We start from the raw sequence: 22,359 nt of genomic DNA, 5'->3' as shown, positions 1-22,359 counted from the left end.
ACAAGCAAGTTTTATTTCTGGCTCTGCCACAAACCAATTAAGTCACTTAAATTCTAGGGCCTCAATTTTAATACTAGTGCAATGGCAGAATGACTACATGCCCGTATTTGCACAGTACAACCCCAGTTTTTACCTCACAATTATTAATATATCCTCATTATAATACCCTCAGAGGCCTCCTTCGAGCCTCTGGCCACAACATTTTTGTCAACCAATCAATACACAACCTTGTTTTATGTGTGTTTCTGCTATTTAATGACACCTTAACATACCCTGAACTCACAGCCAAGTTCACTATAACTCATCCCTGAATGAAGCTTATCTAACAAAGGTTATTTTGTTATATATATATTATATATATTATATATATATATTATTATATATTTCTCCTTAAGGCACATCACAGGCTTCTTGCACTTAGAACACCAGACAGCACTTCAGCATTATGCCTGAAGGCCATTATAAACAGCAAAATCACCAACAAAAAGCACAAAAATGCAAGAAATGTGGCATTAAAATTACCACAAAAAGGGTACTTGTTTATAGTATGAGCACTGAAACAAGAAGGCAGAGCAGGCTTCCCTGGTGGCGCAGTGCTTGAGAGTCCGCCTGCCGATGCAGGGGACACGGGTTCACGCCCTGGTCCGGGAAGATCCCACGTGCCGCACAGTGGCTAGGCCCGTGAGCCATGGCCGCTGAGCCTGCGCGTCTGGAGCCTGTGCTACGCAACGGAAGAGGTCACAACAGTGAGAGGCCCGCGTAGCGCAAAAAAAAAAAAGGGCAGAGCATCACCTTTGGGGACGTCGGGTGAAACAGTGAGTCAGGCGACTCAAAATTTTTGTCACCCTGTGCATATCTACAAATGACCATGAAAGCACCATGAGTACTGATGTTGGGGTTACAAATACATTTTAGCAAGTAGGTGTATTTGCAAATACAGAACCTATGAACAACGGGGATGAACTGCAATTGTCCTTACCAACTTAAGTCCTGTAAAAAGATACTTGACTTCTTGATTGATAAAACAGCTAAGCTGAAGCTGACTTTCCTTTCCTTTACTGACTTCTTCTTCTTCAGATTCTGTACATTTCATGCTTTGAAAAATAAGATAAGGAATTTTCCAATAGGCATTCAATTTGTTATATAATCTTGAATAAGTTATCCAAATGCTATTAAAATTAATAGCATCATTCATTGGTATTTAAAACATTTCAGTCTTCCAATATTCATTTTAATATACTTAAAAATGCTCATTCACTTACCAACAATACGGATTAATGAATGTGTGTAAAAGGATAAACTCACAACAAATAAGTTGGTATTTATAGTCTTAAAATGGTCTTAATAACCCAACGATAGATAAATCTTTTTCTAAGTTTCCACCCATGATGTAGAAAATAGTATTCTCCTAAATTCATGTTTTATTAATTATTTCAATCTCATGTATATAATTTAGCTGATTTATCCCATTTCATAATTAAAAATTAATTCTCGGGGCTTCCCTGGTGGCGCAGTGGTTGAGAGTCCGCCTGCCGATGCAGGGGACATGGGTTCGAGCCCTGGTCTGGGAAGATCCCACATGCCACGGAGCAGCTGGGCCCGTGAGCCACAACTGCTGAGCCTGCGCGTCTGGAGCCTGTGCTCCGCAACGGGAGAGGCCGCGATAGTGAGAGGCCCGCGCACCGCGATGAAGAGTGGCCCCCACTTGCCACAACTAGAGAAAGCCCTCGCACAGAAACGAAGACCCAACACAGCACAAATAAATAAATAAAGATAAAATTAAAATTAAAAAAAAAAAAAAAAATTAATTCTCTATGAGGTGAATTAATGAGGTATTCTGCTAAAGATGTTCTTAGGAAAAAATATGAATGTCCTTAAAGAGTACATTTATCTAAACTTCAAGAGCACTCCAAAGGGTGTATTTTTCCAAATTCCTAATTTCCATATTTTTTAAGCATAAAAAACTCTGAAGAATTTTCCTTCATATCCCACCCACCACTCCAGGCAACAATGCTATTTATACCAATTCACTTCTAATAAATTATGATTACAGTCATACTAATCTTGGCTCATAAGGATACGTAGTTTCAAATTCAACTCCGAAGAACTGATCAATTAAACTTTTCTTTTTAGAAGGTGTCACTGCTGGTACAGATGAAGAATCTGTCTGCAAAAGTTAAGATGAAATAAAAATTCCAACTTTACTTCACATGGATAATAATGTACATTGGCTCCCACAAAATCCAGTTTAGTAACACACATTTAAGCTTTTTAAAATGTAATCTCCTTCTGTAAAATTCTTCTACTGATCAAAAAAATTACCAAAAAATTACAGATGCTCAATAATCTCAATTGATTAAATTTAGCAAATAATGCACTGAATTCAAGCATCAAATGCAAGCTGTCAAGTTCCAACTACAGATTCAGCATCTGAAGTATTCAAGTACATGTCTACCTATTAAGATGAACTAAGACTTTAGGGTGGGGGTGGGATAGAGAATGAAAGTCTACATTCACAAATATATTTCAATTACCTCTTTAACAGTATCATCCTCTATAGCTTCCAATTTCTGTTGCAATACTCGCATCATCTGTATCCAACATTCATTAGCATCCTGTAATTTAAAAAATGACACAGTAAGTAATCCTGGCTATTACAGTGTTTGATCTATAAAATCCTTCCAAAGTAATTACTGTTTCCTTAGAGAAGGGGAAGGAAGTTTTTTTCTTTAAAAATATTAAGCCAAATTAAATATTATATGATCTTCAAAACAATGAAGAATTCCAGAATAGTTTATTCATTCATTCAAGAGACGTTTCATGAATTCATCATTATGCTAAACACTATTCTAGACACTAGGAATACAGAACAGTCAACAAAATAGAAAAAGTCCTAATGGGGAACATAAACAAAATATAACATATTCAAGTAAAGAGAGGGTTATGAAGGAAAAAAAAGCAATATGGGAGCAGAAAGTGATTAGGGGATTGCCAACAAACACATGAAGGATACCCACATCACTAATCATTAGAGAAATGAAAATCAAAACTACAATGAGGGGCTTCCCTGGTAGCGCAGTGGTTGAGAGTCCGCCTGCCGATGCAGGGGACACGGGTTCGTGCCCCGATCCGGGAAGATCCCACGTGCCACAGAGCGGCTGGGCCCGTGATCCATGGTTGCTGAGCTTGTGCGTCCGGAGCACGTGCTCCGTAACGGGAGAGGCCACAACAGTGAGAGGCCCGCGTACCGCAAAAAAAAAAAAACTACAATGAGGTATCACCTCACACTGGTCAGAATGGCCATCATCAAAAAATCTACAAAGAATAAATGCTGGAGAGGGTGTGGAGAAAAGGGAAACCTCTTGCACTGTTGGTGGGAATGTAAATTGATACAGCCACTGTGGAGAACAGTACGGAGGTTCCTTAAAGAACTACAAATAGAACTACCATACGACCCAGCAATCTCACTACTGGGCATATACCCTGAGAAAACCATAATTCAAAAAGAGACATGTACCACAATGTTCATTGCAGCTCTATTTACAACAGCCAGGACATGGAAGCAACCTAAGTGTCCATCAACAGATGAATGGATAAAGAAGGTGTGGCACATATATACAATGGAATATTACTCAGCCATAAAAAGAAACAAAATTGAGTTATTTGTAGTGAGGTGGATGGACCTAGAATCTGTCATACAGAGTGAAGTAAGTCAGAAAGAGTAAAACAAATACCGTATGCTAACACATATACATGGAATCTTAAAAAAAAAAATGGTTCTGAAGAACCTAGGGGCAGGACATGAATAAAGACGCAGATGTAGTGAATGGACTTGAGGACAAGGGGAGGGGGATGGGTAAGCTGTGACAAAGTGAGAGAGTGGCATGGACATACATACACTACTAAATGTAAAACCGACACCTAGTGGGAAGCAGCTGCATAACACATGGAGATGAGCTAGGTGCTTTGTGACCACCTAGAGGGGTGGGATAGGGAGGATGGGAGGGAGATGCAAGAGGGAGGAGATATGGGGATATATGTATATGTATAGCTGATTCACGGTGTTATAAAGCAGAAACTAACACACCATTGTAAAGCAATTATACTCCAATAAAGATGTTAAAAAAAAAGAAAGTGATGAGGGGAAGGGAAGTGTGCTATTTCAATAGGACTGTCAAGGAAAGCCTTTCTGATGCCTTGACATTTGAGCCATGATACCTGAATGAGGTGAGGAAGCAAGCCATGCACCTGGGAGCCAAAGGAACAAGAGCAAAGGCCCTACAGAAAGAGGATACTTGGGGTTTTTTTAAAAAATAGCAAGGAAGTCAGTGTATCTGGAGAGAACTGAGCAAGGGGAAGAGTGGCACATAAGCTCAGAGAGGTAGCTAGAAGCTAGACTGTTTAGGACTGAGACAGAAAGTCACTAGAACAAGGAAACCAACATAATCTTATTTACGTTTTTCAAAGGACTCTGGGGCTGTACAGAGAAACACCACAAAAGGCAGAAGGAAGATGATCAGTTAACAGACTACTGCACCTCTCCAGGCAAGAGATAATGGTGGTGTGAACTACAGAGGACTGATTATTTGTATTTCCAAATATACTCCAGTAAGTGTAGGACGCCTAAATTTTACATTTACAAAATGAAAACCACAGAACCTTGCCCTGATTACCTGTTGAAGATATTGTCCTTGTTCGCCCTTCTCTGCAAACTGTGGAAAAGCCATGTGCAAAAACTGCAGTAGAATAATAGGTGGAATACTAGAAGAAGTTTTATCCATGGAATCAAACAAATCTCTAAGGGCTTAAAAACAAAGCAAATACTTCCTTAGTAAAATAGTGACATATTTAATACAAGCTACTGTAAATTAATTCTCAATTAATACCAAGAAATGCCTATTAATTATTTTTAAGTATACCTATTCCTTTTGCAATTGTTGGATCCCTAATAAGAAAATAATTTGTTTTTAAATCTTAACTCAACAGAAGACTTTATAATGCAATCACTAGCTATAAACAATGTCTCTCTCTCCTTGACAGCCTTTGTCTTCCCTAATAAAGCAAGGTATATTCATTTAATACAGACAACACATAACTTCTGTCTAGGAATCAGAGGCATGATGTTACAGTTCTGCCATTATCAGGACGTCAGGTAACCACTCCCAGCCCTCCTCCCTTTAAGCCCATACTTCGTTCCCATGTACTGAACTCCTGAGTATTGAAATCTGGAGTATGTTTAAATGAAGTATGTTTAAATCCTTAAACAAACTTCCTGACTGTACTGAACAGCTAAGAACCAAAACTAATTTGCCTTCTTTTTTTTTTTTTTTTCCTTAAAATGTTATATACTGTATGATGCCATTTATATAGTTTTGTTTTTTTTTTTTTTTTTGCGGTACGCGGGCCTCTCACTGCTGTGGCCTCTCCCGTTGCAGAGCCGCGCAGGCTCAGCGGCCATGGCTCACGGTCCCAGCCGCTCCGCGGCATGCGGGACCCTCCCGGACCGGGGCACGAACTGGCGTCCCCTGCATCGGCAGGCGGACTCCCAACCACTGCGCCACCAGGGAAGCCCTAATTTGCCTTCTTCAAAATCTTTCCTCTGCTTATCCTCTCTCACCATGACCATAAATCCCATGATGGTCATAAACTCAACCCTGCTCTTGAGTTCAGAATATTTTTTCTCTGTTGACTCCCTAGCTATCACACCTTGCCCTTACTTCATATATAGCAAAACTCTAATCTAGCTTATCTTGCACTGTTTTGTTAACTAAAATGTGAAATGTTATCATTAGTATACAGACTACTTAGCATAGCAAATACTAAAATACAACATCTCAGCACAAAGTAAGTACTCAATGAAATGTTCCTGAATAAAACTACTAAACACAATGTTTAAAAAATATTTTAGGAGGCAGAATTGAAATTATGCATCCCTACTAAGCTAATAATTTTTAAAATTAAAAAAGCCTAAATTGTAATAACACTTTAAAGGATACACTTCTCAAAAAAAAAAAAAGAAAACAAGAAAAAAAACCCAGATGATTTAATTTAATATATACCATGAACAGAGCATCTCAAATATTTCATTAGTTTGAAAGAGAAAGGTCAAAAGACACACTATACATTAAGAGACTAATGAGACATAACAACATAACTAAGTGCGATGTGTGATCCTAAATTGGCTCCTGAAGCAAAAAAGAAAAACAACTTTATAACGGGCAATACAGGGTTAATTGGCAAAATTCAATCAAGTCAGTATTACGAGTTAACATCAGTGTTAAACTCCCAGACTTTGAAAAATAACCATCTTGTGGTTGTGAATGTCCTTATTCTCAGGAAATACATACTGAGGTATTCAGGAACAAAAAACAGGATGTCTGCAACTTATTCTCAAATGGTTCAGAAAAAAAGAATAAAAAACTTAAAAAATCAAGAAGCAAAAAGTAAAGAACAGTATTTTTCATCCCATAAATACTGCCTCCTATAAGCCTCCTATAAGACTCTGGAGAAGCTATTAGAAATTCTGAGCAGCTCTTAGATACATAAGTTACCAGATGAACTAGATATGTGATCACATTTTCCCAGTAAAAACTTCATTTCAGGGGGCTTCCCTGGTGGCGCAGTGGTTGAGAATCTGCCTGCTAATGCAGAGGACACGGGTTCGAGCCCTGGTCTGGGAGGATCCCACATGCCACGGGGCAACTAGGTCGGTGAGCCACAACTACTGAGCCTGCGTGTCTGGAGCCTGTGCTCCACAACAAGAGAGGCTGCGATAGTGAGAGGCCCACGCACCGCGATGAAGAGTGGCCCCCCACTTGCCACAACTATAGAAAGCCCTCGCACAGAAACGAAGACCCAACACAGCAAAATTAAATAAATAAATTAATAAACTCCTACCCCCAACATCTTCAAAAAAGAAAATAGGACATTTCAACAAATGAATCTACTTTCAGGGAAAAAGGTTAGAGGAAAATCTCACTAATTCCAAATGATGCAAAGAAACCTACTGTTTATAGTATTACAAATGATTGACCACAATGAGATACCATTTCACACCCCTAGAATGGCTATAATCAAAGACATTCAATACCTAGTGTCAGTGAGGATACAAAGAAATCAGAATCCTCATACATGCTGGGAGGAATATAAGATGATGCAGCTGCTTTGGAAAACAGTCTGGCAGTTCCTCACATAGTTACCATGTGACCCAACAATTCCTCTCCTAGATATATACCCAAGAGAAATGAAAACATATGTCCACACAGACTTGTACACAAATGTTTAGCAATATTTATATTGGTCAAAAAGTGGAAACTACCCAAATGTCTTATCAATGATGAAAGGATAAATGAAATGTGATACAACCAATACAATGGAATCTTATTCAGCAATAAAAAGGAATGAAGTACTGATACATGTTTACGATGTGGCTGAACCTCAAAAACATTCTAAGTGAAAGAAGCCATCAAAAAAGACCATATAGGGCCTCCCTGGTGGCGCAGTGGTTGAGAGTCCGCCTGCCGATGTAGGGGATACGGGTTCGTGCCCCGGTCCGGGAGGATCCCACATGCCGCAGAGCGGCTGGGCCTGTGAGCCATGGCCGCTGAGCTTGCGCGTCCGGCAACGGGAAAGGCCATGACAGGGAGAGGCCCCCATATGGCAAAAAAAAAAAAAAAAAAAAAAAAGACCATATATTGTACAATTCCATTTATATCAACATTCTAGAATTGGCAAATCTGTAGACTGACAGTAGATTACTGGTTGCACAGGGCTGGTAGTAGTGACAGGAAACGGGGTGACTGCTGTTACAGGATTTTCTAGTGATGAAAGTATTTTAAAATTGATTGTGGTGATGACTGCATAACTCTATGAGTAAACTAAAAAACAGTGAACTGTATAATTTAAATGGGTCAAGAGTACGGTATGTGAATTGTCTCTCAATAAAGCTGTTAACAGGGCTTCCCTGGTGGCGCAGCGGTTGAGAGTCTGCCTGCCGATGCAGGGGACACGGGTTCATGCCCCGGCCTGTGAAGATCCCACATGCCGCGGAGTGGCTGGGCCCGTGAGCCATGGCTGCTGAGCCTGCGCGTCCGGAGCCTGTGCTCCGCAGCGGGAGAGGCCACAACAGTGAGAGGCCTGCGTACCGCCAAAAAGAAAAAAAAAAAGTGCCAAGTTGTTTAATGTAAGTGTAAGTACTCTAATTTTAATGAGGTGATGTTTTAAAAATACATTTTGAAAACAGAAAGATACTAAAAAAACTGTGAGTGAAAAATGACGTTTATTGAGTACCATACTCCCTCTTGAAAAGTAGTATATTTAAGATACTGACCTGCAGTAATATACTGTGCTGAAGCCATTTCCCCTGAAGCTCTCAAGGCACCTGCATACCTAGGAACATTAAGACAGAATTAAATATTCACTTTATTCTGAAACTCAAATGGGAAGAAATTAGTTCAAAGGACTTATTATGAAACCCTCAACTACAAGTTTCTCTGAGTTGTTTCCACCATTTTTTCTTCTTCTCTTCTGGTCTTGTTCCTTTAAGAATTACATGGGCAAAAAAGGACTGCTAAGAAAAAACGGAAATTAGATGAATGAAGCCTACTTTAAATTCTTTCCTCTTGTCTAACTCATCTATAACATTTTCTAAAAATTGTGTAAACAAAAAAGTACATATAGCTGACTCACTTTGTTATACAGCAGAAACACAACATTGTAAAGCAATTATACTCCACTAAAGATGTTTAAAAAAATAAATAAAATTAAAAAGCACATATTTAATATCCATTATTACAAAGAAAATAAAATATAATTTCAGAAATGAAGAAAAAATCATTAGATCAAAAACATTAAATCAGGGCTTCCCTGGTGGCGCAGTGGTTGAGAGGCCACCTGCCGATGCAGGCGACACAGGTTCGTGCCCCAGTCCGGGAAGATCCCACATGCCGCGGAGCAGCTGGGCCCATGAGCCATGGCCATTGAGCCTGCACATCCAGAGCCTGTGCTCTGCAACGGGAGAGGCCACAACAGTGCGAGGTCCGTGTACCACACACACACACAAAAAACCCCAAAAAAACCCATTAAATCAAAATCAATGAATCTACATTCAGCACTAACTTCCTACACAATACTAAGTAAGTCACTTAAATTTCAAGTCAGTTTTCTCACCTATAAAATGAAGGGTTCCTATTAAATGATTTCTAAATTCACTTTTATGATTCTCAGTTAATTTATAGCAGAACAAAGGACTGGCCACCCAAAGGAAATATCCAAACCACTGTAGTTACTTATACAATGTTTTACGACAAAGGATCAAAAATTATCATTCAGGTATTAAACACCGGGCAATGGGAGAGATCCCACAAAACTAATATAAGATCAGTGGTTACTTGGGGGAGCTGGGCAGTGGACTGAAAAAGGTACAATAAAACTTCCTGGGATGATGAAAATGTTCTATAAATCTGATTGTAAAATGAGTTACAGAGAATTTGCATTTGTCAAAACTGATCACACAGAACACATAAGATGCATACATTTCACTAGATGTAAATTATATTCCAATTTTTTAAAAAAAGGGGACTTCCCTGGTGGCAGAGTGGTTAAGAATCCGCCTGCCAATTCAGGGGACATGGGTTCGATCCCTGGTCCAGGAAGATCCCACGTGCCGCAGAGCAACTAAGCCCATGCGCCACAACTACTGAGCCTGTGTGCTGCGACTACTGAGCCCGTGCTCTGCAGCAAAACAAGCCACTGCAATGAGAAGCCCACGCACTGCGATGAAGAGTAGCCCCTGCTCACCGCTAGAGAAAGCCTGCGTAGCAACGAAGACCCAATGCAGCCAAGAAGAAAAAAACTCTGTGCTTATGTAAGTGAATGAAAGAGGTCACAGAAAATATTATGTTAAATTATACTCAATGGAATAATTTTCTTTCTTTTTTTCACTTCTTTAGATCTTTTGGAAACTCTTGCAACTAAAAAATTCTTAATTTTTCAATATACAATAATGCATGTTGTCTAAATTATATATGTTCATTTAAAAAATAAAAATCATATGGACTTTCCTGGTGGAGCAGTGGTTGAGAGTCCGCCTGCCGATGCAGGGGACACGGGTTCGTGAGCCTGTGCTCTGCAACGGGAGAGGCCACAACAGTGAGAGGCCCGTGTACCGCCAAAAAAAAAAAAAAAAAAGAAATCATAATAGTTTCCCTGTCAGACAGTTTAGCAACTTTTTAAAGGGCACTTGTGAAGTCAAAATGAAGTACTCATAAAGTAGATGCATCCCATAACATCACTGATGTAATTACATAACTGCCGCTGTTATGAATTTACATCTAGTTACAGGGTAACATGAGTATGTAACTATTTCTACGTTTATGACAAAAGCTGCATTAATGAATTATCAATCTTTTTTTTATTATCTGAGAACAGAAAAATCATAGCTAATTTAATACCATCCCCCTAAAACTCTCAATATTATACCAAGAAAACTTATAATTCCTAATTAAGATAAAACCATCCAATAAGCCAAACATTCATAATGAACTTTACAAAGAAAAAACTGCTAGAAAAGAGGAGGAATTGACAGGAGTACTAAGAGTTTTAACAGATAAAAATACTGAGAGGTTTTTCAGACAAAAGAACCAATAGAGTACCTTTCATAATCTTTGCAAATAAATAAAAATTAAATAATGATATAGAAAATCTGAATGTAATTAATAAACTTAGGGCTTCCCTGGTGGCGAAGTGGCTGAGAGTCCGCCTGCCGATGCAGGGGACACGGGTTCGTGCCCCGGTCCAGGAAGATCCCACATGCCGCGGAGCAGCAGGGCCCGTGAGCCATGGCCGCTGAGCCTGTGCGTCCGGAGCCTGTGCTCCGTGGTGGGAAAGGCCACAACAGCGAGAGGCCCGCGTACCGCAAAAAAAATTTAAAAAAATAAACTTAATGCCTATTATACTTTATCACCTACAAAAACAGGATGTCTTCACTTTTCTATCATCTGTGAAATATTCACAACATTCAGTCACAGATCAGATCAACCCAAACATTCACCGACAGAAAAATGAATAATTGTTTGGTAGTATATACATACAATGGTGTACCCTACAGCAGGGGTCCCCAACCCCTGGGACACTAAATGGTACTAGTATGTAGCCTCTTAGGAACCCAGCCACACAGCAGGAGGTGAGCAGCAGGCAAGGGAGAGAAGCTTCATCTGTATTTACAGCTGTTCCCCATCGCTCGCGTCACTGCCTGAGCTCTGCTTCCTGTCAGATCATCGGCCTCATTAGATTCTCATAGGAGTGCAAACTCTACTGTGAACTGCACATGTGAGGGATCTAGGTTGCTTGCTCCTTATGAGAATTTAATGCCTGATGATCTGAGGTGGAGCTGAGGCAGTGATGGGGAGTGGCTGCAAATACAGATTATCATTAGCAGAGAGGTTTGACTGCACAGAGACCATAATAAACCAACTGCTTGCAGACTCATATCAAAACCCTATCAGTGAGTGGCAAGTGAAAACCAGCTCAGGGTTCCCACTGATTCTGCATTATGGTGAGTTGTATAATTATTTCATTATATATTACAACGTAATAACAATAGAAATAAAGTGCACAATAAATGCAATGCTCTGAATCATCCCGAAACCATTCCCCCCCCCACCCCCACACCGGTCCGTGAAAACACTGTCTTCCATGAAACCAGTCCCCGCTGCCAAAATGCTGGGGACCACTGCCCTACAGCATGAACATGAATGAACACACACACAACATGGAAAAGCTAAATATAATGAGCCTGACTCAAATGAACATAATCTGTATGTTTCTGTTCATGAAGAGTTCAAAATCAGCAAAATTACTCAAAATTAGAAGTCAGGTGAATATAACAACTTTGCAAAGAAGGGTGGGGGCAGTGGATAGGAAGGGACTGGTGAGGGGATTTTTGGAGTGCTAACAGATTTCTGTTGATCCCCATCAGTTACAGGGATGTGTTCACTCTGGGATAATTCATTTGTATATGTTTCTATATAATTCAATAATTGAAAGCTAACTTTGGTTTTGCACAGCAAAGGAAACCATAAACAAAATGAAAAGACAACAGGAGAAAATATTTGCAAATGATGCAACAGACAAGGGCTTAATTTCCAAAATATACGAACAGCTCATACAGCTCAACAACGGAAAAACAAACAAGCCAATCCAAAAATGGGCAGGGACTTCCCTGGTGGTCCAGTGGGTAAGCCTGCACACTCCCAATGCAGGGGGCCTGGGTTTGATCCCTGATCAGGGAACTAAATTCCACATGCGTGCCGCAACTAAATAGTCCACATGCTGCAACTAAGAAGCCCGCGTGCAGCAACTAGGAAGTCCAGATGCCACAACTAAGGATCCCACATACCGCAACAAAGATCCTGCATGCTGCAACTAAGACCCGATGCAGCCGAAAATAAATAGTATAAATAAATAATAATAATAATTTTTTAAAAAATAATAATACCTTTAAAAAAGTCTACAAATAACAAATGCTGGAGAGGGTATGGAGAAAAGGGAACGCTCCTTACACAGTTGGTGGGAATGTAAGCGGGTGCAGCCACTGTGGAAAACAATATGGATGTTCCTCAGAAAAGTAAAAACAGAATTACCATATGATCCAGCAAGTCTACTCCTGGACATATATCTGGACAAAACTATAATTCAAAAAGATACATACACCCCTATGTTCATAGCAGCACTGTTCACAATAGCCAAGACATGGAAACAACCTAAATGTTCATCAACAGCTGAATGGATAATCAAGATGTGGAACATACATACAATGGAACACTACTCAGTCATAAAAAAGAAAGAAATAATGCCATTTGCGGCAATATGGATACAACTAGAGATTGTCATACTATGTGAAGTAAGTCAGAAAGAGAAAGCCAAATACCATATGATATCACTTATATGTGGAATCTAAAATATGACACAAATGAAACCCAGAAACAGAATCACGGACATAGAGAACAGACTGGTGGTTGCCAAGGGGGCGGGGGGCGGGGGAGGGAGGGAGTGGGAGGTTGCGGTTATCAGATGTAAGCTTTTATATACAGAATGGAAAAAACAAGGTCCTACTGTATAACACAGAGAACTATATTCAATATCCTGTGATAAACCATAACGGAAAAGAATATTAAAAAACCAGAATATATTTACGTATAACCAAATCCCTTTGCTGGACAGCAGAAATTAACACAACATTGTAAATCAACTACATTTCAATAAAAAAAGCAAAAAAACAAAAAACTTTGGGGCAAAAGGAAAAGATAAGAATTTATAAGTTATTTTTTAAATATTTATTTATTTTGACCGCGCTGGGTCTTAGTTGTGGCATACGTGATCTTTAGTTTTGGCATGTGGGCTGCTTAGTTGCGGCAAGTGGACTACTTAATTGCAGCATGCAAACTCTTACTTGTGGCATGCATGTGGGATCTAGTTACCCAACCCGGGATCGAACCCAGGCCCCCTGCATTGGGAGCACAGTGTCTTACCCACTGGACCACTAGGCAAGTCCCTTTTATAATATTTTTTAAAAAACAACTGAGCAATCTCATCTAATGAATAGAAAACAAGCAAAACCTCAGAATTAAATACTTTCATTCCTACATGAGAATAAATTAATGATCCCAGCATGCAACTTAAAAAATAATATAACAAGCCTAAGGAAAACAGAAATAAAACATTAATACAAACAAAAGTAGAACGAATCAGACAACTGAAAGAACCGTGTGAATAAATCTAATAGCTGATTCTGTGAAAAATACACAAACCTCTGGCAAGGTAATCAAAAGAGAAAAAATAAATAATACGAAATAAAAATGGAGAAAAAAACAGATCCCAAAACAGAGTAACTCATATGGTAAAATAGTTTAAAGACATAGGGACAAATTCGTAGGAAACAATAAATTACCAAAACTGACTCAAAAAGACACAGAAAATGGACATTTAAAATGCCCCAAAAAGGGCTTCCCTGGTGGCTCAGTAGTTGAGAATCCGCCTGACAACGTAGGAGACACGGGTTCAAGCCCTGGTCCAGGAGGATCCCACATGCCACAGAGCAACTAAGCCCATACGCCACAACTACTGACCCTGCGCTGTACAGCCTGCGAGCCACAGCTACCGAGCCCATGTGCTGCAACTACTGAAGCCTGCACACCTAGAGTCCGTGCTGTGCAGCAAGAAAAGCCACAACGAGAAGCCTGCGCACCGCAACGAAGAGTAGCTCTCGCTCACCGCAAGTAGAGAAAAGCCCATGCGCAGCAATGAAGACCCAACACAGCCAAAAATAAATAAATAAATTTATAAAAATAAATAAAATGCCCCCAAAAAAGTTGGGTCCAGCCAATTTTATTGGTACTATCAAGAATAGATCATTCCTCTACAAATTTGAAAATTAAAGTAAAATAGCAGTCTAGTAATTGCTAATGAAAAGACTATTTTGTACTTATTAAGAGTTGGCTTGCCAGTCTTCAATAAGACAAAAATATTGTCAGGCGATACTGTCTTTTACAAGTAACTTACAGAATTTTCAAGAGTAATTTTTATTATATACACTTTTCACTTTAGGTTCTAAATTTAGAACTCCCACATTAAGATGAGGTTCCACTGTTGGGCAGCATCAAGCAAACCAGATTTTATCCGCAGGTATTGTTCTTGGCCCTCACTGCCTCTCTTCAGCCTGTTTCTCTTGAATGCGTTTTCTTTCTACTCTTCATTGGTATACATCCCACTCTCCAGAACCTGCCATACATTTGAGGATGAACTTCAGCATCTCTAGCAGTAAAGCATCTTTCATGGAATTGTCCTCTTTTCTTTCATTCCTATTTTATCAGTTAGTGTCATTTTCCCAAAGACATACAACCCCACCCACATCATTCTGTATCAATTAAGTTAGTAAGTACAGGGGCTTTCACCCTCTTGCAACAACTCAGAATTCAAAATAGTTTACTTGGTTTCAAGAAAATGGAAGCAACAGGATGAAATCTCCCTGCTTATATAAAACTCAGAGAAGTTAACTCCAAAACATGAAAGAGAGCTCTCCTTGACGTAGAGGCTATAATAAGGAATCCCAGATGAAAAAAGTAAAGAGGAAGTCTTGGAAATAAGACAAACCTGTCCCAACTAGCCACCCTCTATGACAGGGAGCTGCCCCAGCAAGCTACTCATTCAGATAATTTGCACTTGGGACACAAGACAATACACTGCATAAGATAAGTACACCATCTTCAAAGAAATGAAGATCTATATATCCAAAGGGAACAAAGTTAAAGGACCAAACAGGAAAAAAAAAACTTTAAATAAGAATACTTTGGAGCCTCAGAGAAATAAAAGCAGGAATCATATCCAAAACTTAAGAAAGGGAGATGTTATTAAAAAGAAGGTTGTGATAAATGAGCAGTTGTGAAACAAAGCTAACGTACAAATCAGTGAAATGTAAAACAGAACTGAGGCATTCTCCCAGAACACAGCACATAAAAGTGCAGAGAAAAAAAAGACATTAGCAACAGGTCCAAGAACCCCAATATTTAGAATATAAGAGGAAGGTAAAATAGAAGAGAAGCAATATCTGAAGAAATAATGGCTAAGAATGTCCCAGAGTTTAGGACAACAGTCCTCAGACTAAAAGCACCCACTGAGGGCTAAATGAGATAAATAAAAGAAAACCCACACTTAGGACTGTTGGAAAACGTTGAAAACAAAAATAAAGAGAAAACCCTAAAAGTTACTGACAGAAAAGATTAAGAATAGAGATTGATATTAGACCTCTCATCAGTAACCATGGGCACACTACAACAGTGGGGAAATAACTATGAATCTCTGAGGAAAAAACACTGACTTTAACATTTCCCAGCAAAACTGTTTTGAAACAGTACCCGTTTACTTGGTAGTCTTCCTCCATCAGACCATCGGTACCTTGAAGACAGGTGCTCTGTCTTGTGCACTGGCAGTATATTAGTGGCAATCTAGGCAACTTCATGTAAATACCTGACAAGTGTTCACTTCAGAGAAATTCAGAAAACCTTCAGTTACTCTCAGGTTTCTGCATGTCCCTTCTCTCTCCTCTCTAGTGCTCAATTTTATCAAAGCATTTCATAAGCCAGTAGGGGAGAAAAAAACCACAAAGCATTCATAAAGCTGTCTAAGAATCCAAACTGCAGTTCAGAATTCCACCACATATTAATAACTGGCAATGTATGAATCAAAGTAGATGTAATAAATGTAGTCAGAATTAAATTACATATTTTTTAAAGTTACACATTTATACTCACTGAAGAGACGGGATCCTCATTTTATAGACTATTTGATATGTTCTCAAAACATGGATAACTGTTTACTCTTGTAAATACAATAGTATAAAAACAAAGTTGTATTTCTTTTAAAAACCGTTACTCACTGGTATAAGGATAAACATACAATGTATGTGTTTCTAACTAGAATTGAGAATCCAATCTTACTTATTATTACATACATTACGGTCAATTAATTTTCAAAAAAGGTGCTAAGACAATTCAACAGGAAAGACTAGTCTTCTCAACAAATGGTACTGAAAGAACTAGACATCCGCATGCAAAAGAATGAGGAAAACTACCTCCCACCATACAAAAAAAATCACCTAAAAATGGATCATAGACCTAAATGTAAGAGCTAAAACTATATAACTCTTAAAAAAAAAATGTATGACCTAGAAATTAGGCAATGGTTTCTTACATATGACACCAAAAAAAAAGAAAAAAAAAATTCAACTACATCAAAATTTAAAATTTCTGTGCTACAAGAATGCAGTCAAGAAAGTGAAAAGATAACTCATAAAATGGAAGAAAATATTTGCAAATTACCTGAAAAAGGACTTGTACCCAGAATATATGAAGAACACGTACAACTGAATAATAAAAAGACAAACCATTTAAAGCACAGGAAAAGGATGTGCTCATCAGACATTTCTACAAAGATATACAAATGGCCAATAAGCACATGAAAAGATGCTCAACATCATTAGTCACTAGGTAAATACAAATGAGAGCCACAATGAGATACCATTTCACCCTTAGGATGGCTATAATCAAAGACAGAGTCCCAAGATGGCAGCCACCATGAAGATGACTGCATAGATGTCAATGTTACATCTGAAGATCAACAAAAGATAAATGTGCACAGAATACAAGTAGAATCACACAGTTAAAGGAAGAAACAGAATTTAAAAAGAAACAGCTCCAAAATTTAGGAGATGCTTGTGAGGATATCACACTTGCAGATGACAACTGCTTAATGATATCTCATCAGATTAGTGATGTTTTCATTAGCCATTCTCAAGAAGAAACATCAAGAAATGTTAGAAGCAAAGAAAAATTTCCAAAAAGAAACTGATACCTTAGAATCCAGAGTGGAATCAATGCAGCAGGTGTTAGCAGATTTGAAAGTTCAGTTATATGCAAAATTGGAGAACAACATAAACCTTGAAGCAGGAGAAAGCTAAACATTTTACAATGCTTTTAAAATGTTGCTCAACACAGGTTACCATGTGACCGAGCAATCCACTCATAATCAAGAGAAATGAAAACAACCCATCTGCACAAAAACTTGTGCTCAAGTGTTCATAGCAGCATTATTCATAATAGCTAAAATGTGAAAACAATCCAAAGGTCCATCAACTGATGAATGGATAAACAAAACATAGTATATCCATACAATGGAATATTATTCATCCATACAAAGGAAGTACTGAATCATGCTACAACATGGATGAATGTAGAAAACATTATGCTAAGTAAAAGAAGTCAGTCAGCAAAAAGACCACGTACTGTATGATCCCATTAATATGAAATGTCCAGAATAGGCAAATCTGTAAGACAAAAAGTAGATTAATGGTTGCCTAGGGCTGGAGGTGGGAAAGGTATAAGGAGCGACTGCTAATGAGCATGAGGTTTCTTTTGGGGCAGGCAGGGGAATATCCTGAAATTAGACCATGGTGATGGTTGCACAACCTTGTGAATATAATAAAGACCATCTAATTGAACATGTTAAAAGGGTGAATTGTACGATAAAAAAAAATATATATATATAAAAATATATATATATACACATACATATATGTACACACACACACACACACACACACACACACACACACACAACATACACGCAAAACAACACTATTCATCCAAACCTCCTTTAACCAAAAAAGACATAAAACAATCTCTCTTCTGTCTTACCTTTTAAGGGCATCTTTGAGTTCAGGTACAGAACGAATACACTGAACTGTAGCATTCATGTAACAAGTGTTACCAAGGTTTGTCAATCCACATGGTAATTCCATCTGATAAGGAAAAGGATTAAATCATTTTTAAAAGACGACACAGCATATATAAATCACTAAACACACTGAAGCAAATACAATTTACCAACTCATACCAATTTATTCTACCTTAACAATGTTTTAGTTCCCTAACAAAAATTTTACTTGCATCATGCGGACAATCATCCTGTTCTAATTCCCTTCTTAAAAATAATAAGAAAAAAATCATATCAGTTGTGCCTCATCTGCAGGTTTATCACTGGAAGAGGGTAACAAAATATATACAGAAACACTTCAAAAAAATGAATGGTACTATATAAATGCTGGGTAGTAAAAATAATATATTTGACAAGTGTGTGTTGGCCAGTTTCTAAACCAACACTGCATTTAAATTAAGGATAAATTGTATATTTTCAACACGGAAGGTTTTTGTTTTTTTTTTGCGGTACTCGGGCCTCTCACTGTTGTGGCCTCTCCCATTGCGGAGCACAGGCTCCGGACGCGCAGGCCCAGCAGCCATGGCTCGTGGGCCCAGCCGCTCCACGGCATGTGGGATCTTCCCGGACCGGGGAGCACAGGCTCCAGACACACAGGCTCAATGGCCATGGCTCACGGGCCCAGCCACTCTGCGGCATGGGGGATCTTCCCGGACCGGGGCTCGAACCCGTGTCCCCTGCATCGGCAGGCGGACTCTCAACCACTGCGCCACCAGGGAAGCCCAACACGGAAGGTTTTAAGAATTTAAATATCCCAGCATTTAAAGTATTTAACTTCTTTGAGCCTGTTTTCCCATAAAATAATAGTAAACATTTAAATAGCACTATCTGCCAGACACATATTTATTACAGCTATTCACTGACTTTATAATGAATTATTCAATTAAAAAAGGATTCCTTAAGCCAATTTCAAAGATAAAACTTTTATTTACTGCTAACATACATCTTAATATTGATTAAATCTTCAAAACATGTAGATGCTTTCTGAAAGGCATCTTACTAACTGTACTTCTTAAAAGTAGTGATCAAATATATAAAATGTGGTATGTCTTACAGCAGATGCTAACTGTTCTTCTGTCATGTCTTCTACGAAGACAGTTTTAGCTGAGGGCTCCTCAGGAAGAGCATCTGCTGACCCCATCATTAGTAAAGTCATTCCCTGTTTAAAAAAAATTAATTTCATGAAAATGCTGAAAAGTTGATCACGTTTATGTGCAATGAAAGAAGCCAGACACAGAAAAACACATGTTGCATGCTTCTATTTGCTATAAAAGGTAAATCTAGAGAGACACAAAGTAGATTAGTGGTTGCTAGAACTGAAGGTGAGAATAGGGAGTGTCTTTAAATGGGAACTCATTTCTTTCTGGGGTGATGAAAATATTCCAAAATGAGACTGTGGTGAAGGTTACACAACTCTGTAAATACATTAAAGATCACTGAATTGTTAAAAAAAAAAAAAAAGTACTAGGGTGGCTGCCTCAGGCCACAGGTCACCTGCTTATCTGAAAAGGGGTATAAGGAACCTTCTTAGAATAGTGGAACTTCTTTATCTTGACTGTGGTAGTGGTTTCATGACTACTACTACTAAAAAGTTAACCAAATCCATCAAACTCTTACACCAAAGTAGGTGAATCTTACTCTCTATATACTATACGTCAATAAAGCTAATGCAAAAAACACAGTCACAAAGAAAGCTGAGAATGTTTTCAATATTGGAAAGGAGAGAATTCTTCAAATGATCATTAATATTTTGTGGCATCATTTCTCCCCATAACACACTAAGCACTGATAAGATTCTTTCTATGAAAGTCTATTGTGAAATGTAACCATTATTTACATTTGAATAGAAATATTTTGAAAGCACTGAAATCTCCATTATTAGAAAATATCAAACCAAACATACAAATTAGTTCAAAATATCTAATTTTATAATTCTACACATTATTAACTTAAGGGAATACTTATATTCAGTACAGATACACCATTCCATACAATAGAAGAACAATGGAGACACTGTCACCCTAAGTCTCATAATCCTGAAATGTGAACATCTTATTCAATATCTTTCTGGAAGACACAAACATCTGAGACAAAGACAGAGGGTAGAGAGGTTTAAAAGAAAAAAAAGGCCAGAAGGAGAGTTTTTTTTTTTTAAAAAAAGACAATAAAATAAAAATATCTAGACGAAGATTAAAATTAGTAAATTAATAAGGTCACCAAACTCATAGTCTTATGAGTACCTATGTTCAAATCCAACAATCTTCATTCTATCACCTATTATTTTTACTTAAACTTTCTGTAAGATAATAGCAAAGCAGTACAAAGCTATCACTAAAGAATCTTTTTTAAAAGACAACTGTTGGGCTTCCCTGGTGGCACAGGGGTTAAGAATCCACCTGCCAATGCAGGGGACAAGGATTCGAGCCCTGGTCTGGGAAGATCCCACATGCCCCGGTCTGGGAAGATCCCATATGCCCCAGAACAACCAACACTGTGTGCCACAACTACTGAGCCTGCGCTCTAGAACCTGTAAGCCACAACTACTGAGCCCATGTGTCACAACTACTGAAGCCCATGTGCCTAGAGCCTGTGCCCTGCAACAAGCCACCGCAGTGAGAGGGCCGTGCACCGCAACGAAGAGTAGCCCCCACTTGCCACAACTACAGAAAAGCCCGCACGCAGCAACAAAGACCCAACACAGCCAAAAATAAAATAAATAAAATAAATACATTTATTAAAAAAAAAAAGACAACTGTCTCAGGAAAACCAAATATCTGAGGAATATACTAGCAACAGTCAGTTAGAAAATAAAACAGAAAAGAAAGAATACCAACAAATATCTAAGAGTAAACATAAGAAATATGTTATACTTTAATAAGAAAACTATAAAGCTTTACTTAGGGATATTAAAAAACACCTAAAGAAACTAAAGGACACGAAAGATTTCTGGAATAGAAAAATTATGTAAAGATGTGATTCCAAACTATCATATAAATTTAACTAAATTCCTTTCTGAAACTTTACAAAATGTTTCATTCATGTAGCAAATTGATACCCATGACAACAGCTAAGAAATTTCTAAAAAAGAAGACTAAAAACAACAATACCTTTAAAATTATTAAGAAAATAGTACAAAATGAAGAATGTTGAGGACAATAATTTAGAAAAAAAATACTTTGAGTTCTCCACCTCATGATATGCCACACCCAAAATGAATTAGAAACTGAAGATTTAAACATAAATAAAATGAAACAAATAATTACAAAACATTTGTTTATTTATTTTCTAAAAAGTCTGTTTTCGGAAGATTTTCTAAAATTGACATAAAAGATGAAAGGACTCATAGTCTATAACTATATAAATCTTAAAAACTTGCCCATTACCACAATCAAAATTTCAAAGGACAAACTTAAAAAAAAATCACTATATATAGGCACAATAGAAAAACAGGCAATAGAGATTAAGTAGAAAGCCAACAAAAAAGGCTTAAAATTAAATTAAATATGCTTCCACCTTAAGAAGCTAACAGAAGTATATATTAAAATCAAAGTAGAAGGAGGAAATGAAGCAAAGAGGGGAAATCAATAAAATAATAAATGAACAAGCAAAAGTTAACTCTTTGGACTGGGAAGAAAAAAAAAAATCAATGAAACTTTACAACCTCTGCCTAGATGATAAAGACAACAAGCAAGAAATCACAATTTGCCAATACGGGGGCTAGGGGAGGGGTGGAACGACAGAACTACAGATTCTAGAATCTGTAGGATATCCTGTAAGAATGTAGTATGACAATCAATCCAACAATTTAAACTACACAGACCAATTCCTTAAAAGACACTACCAAAACCGGTGTAAAGAAAATATAACATCTGAATAATCCTACATTAATTAAAGACTCTAAATTCTGAATTAAAAGTCTTCCCACCAAGAAAGCTCCAAGCCCAGAGAACTTCACTAGAGAATTCTATGAAACACTAATATGTGTGTGTGCATATATATATATATATATATATATATATATATATATATAAA

General features: G+C 38.0%; 1 protein-coding gene and 1 pseudogene across 3 annotated transcripts in view; one reads left to right on the top strand and one right to left on the bottom strand.

The window, feature by feature from the left end:
• The window catches only part of USP14 (ubiquitin specific peptidase 14), a 48,851-nt gene that overhangs the window by 14,064 nt on the left and 12,428 nt on the right, over window positions 1-22,359 (bottom strand). For 2 of the 3 annotated variants that reach the window (XM_007448613.1, XM_007448614.1), the window contains 7 exons: window positions 19,382-19,486; window positions 18,249-18,352; window positions 8,330-8,388; window positions 4,674-4,804; window positions 2,535-2,615; window positions 2,082-2,167; window positions 980-1,094 (listed from right to left, as the gene is read on the bottom strand). In XM_007448613.1, the coding sequence (XP_007448675.1) occupies window positions 980-1,094; window positions 2,082-2,167; window positions 2,535-2,615; window positions 4,674-4,804; window positions 8,330-8,388; window positions 18,249-18,352; window positions 19,382-19,486 (681 nt within the window). The remainder of the gene's footprint in view (window positions 1-979; window positions 1,095-2,081; window positions 2,168-2,534; window positions 2,616-4,673; window positions 4,805-8,329; window positions 8,389-18,248; window positions 18,353-19,381; window positions 19,487-22,359) is intronic. The other variant, XM_007448615.1, reaches the window with a different exon arrangement.
• Window positions 17,118-17,512, top strand: LOC103082721 (prefoldin subunit 4 pseudogene; annotated as a pseudogene).

The sequence above is a fragment of the Lipotes vexillifer genome, unplaced genomic scaffold (genome assembly GCF_000442215.2).
Source record: "Lipotes vexillifer unplaced genomic scaffold, Lipotes_vexillifer_v1.1 scaffold168, whole genome shotgun sequence".
NCBI classification, from domain to species: domain Eukaryota; kingdom Metazoa; phylum Chordata; class Mammalia; order Artiodactyla; family Lipotidae; genus Lipotes; species Lipotes vexillifer.
This window is presented reverse-complemented; position numbering and strand designations above follow the sequence as displayed.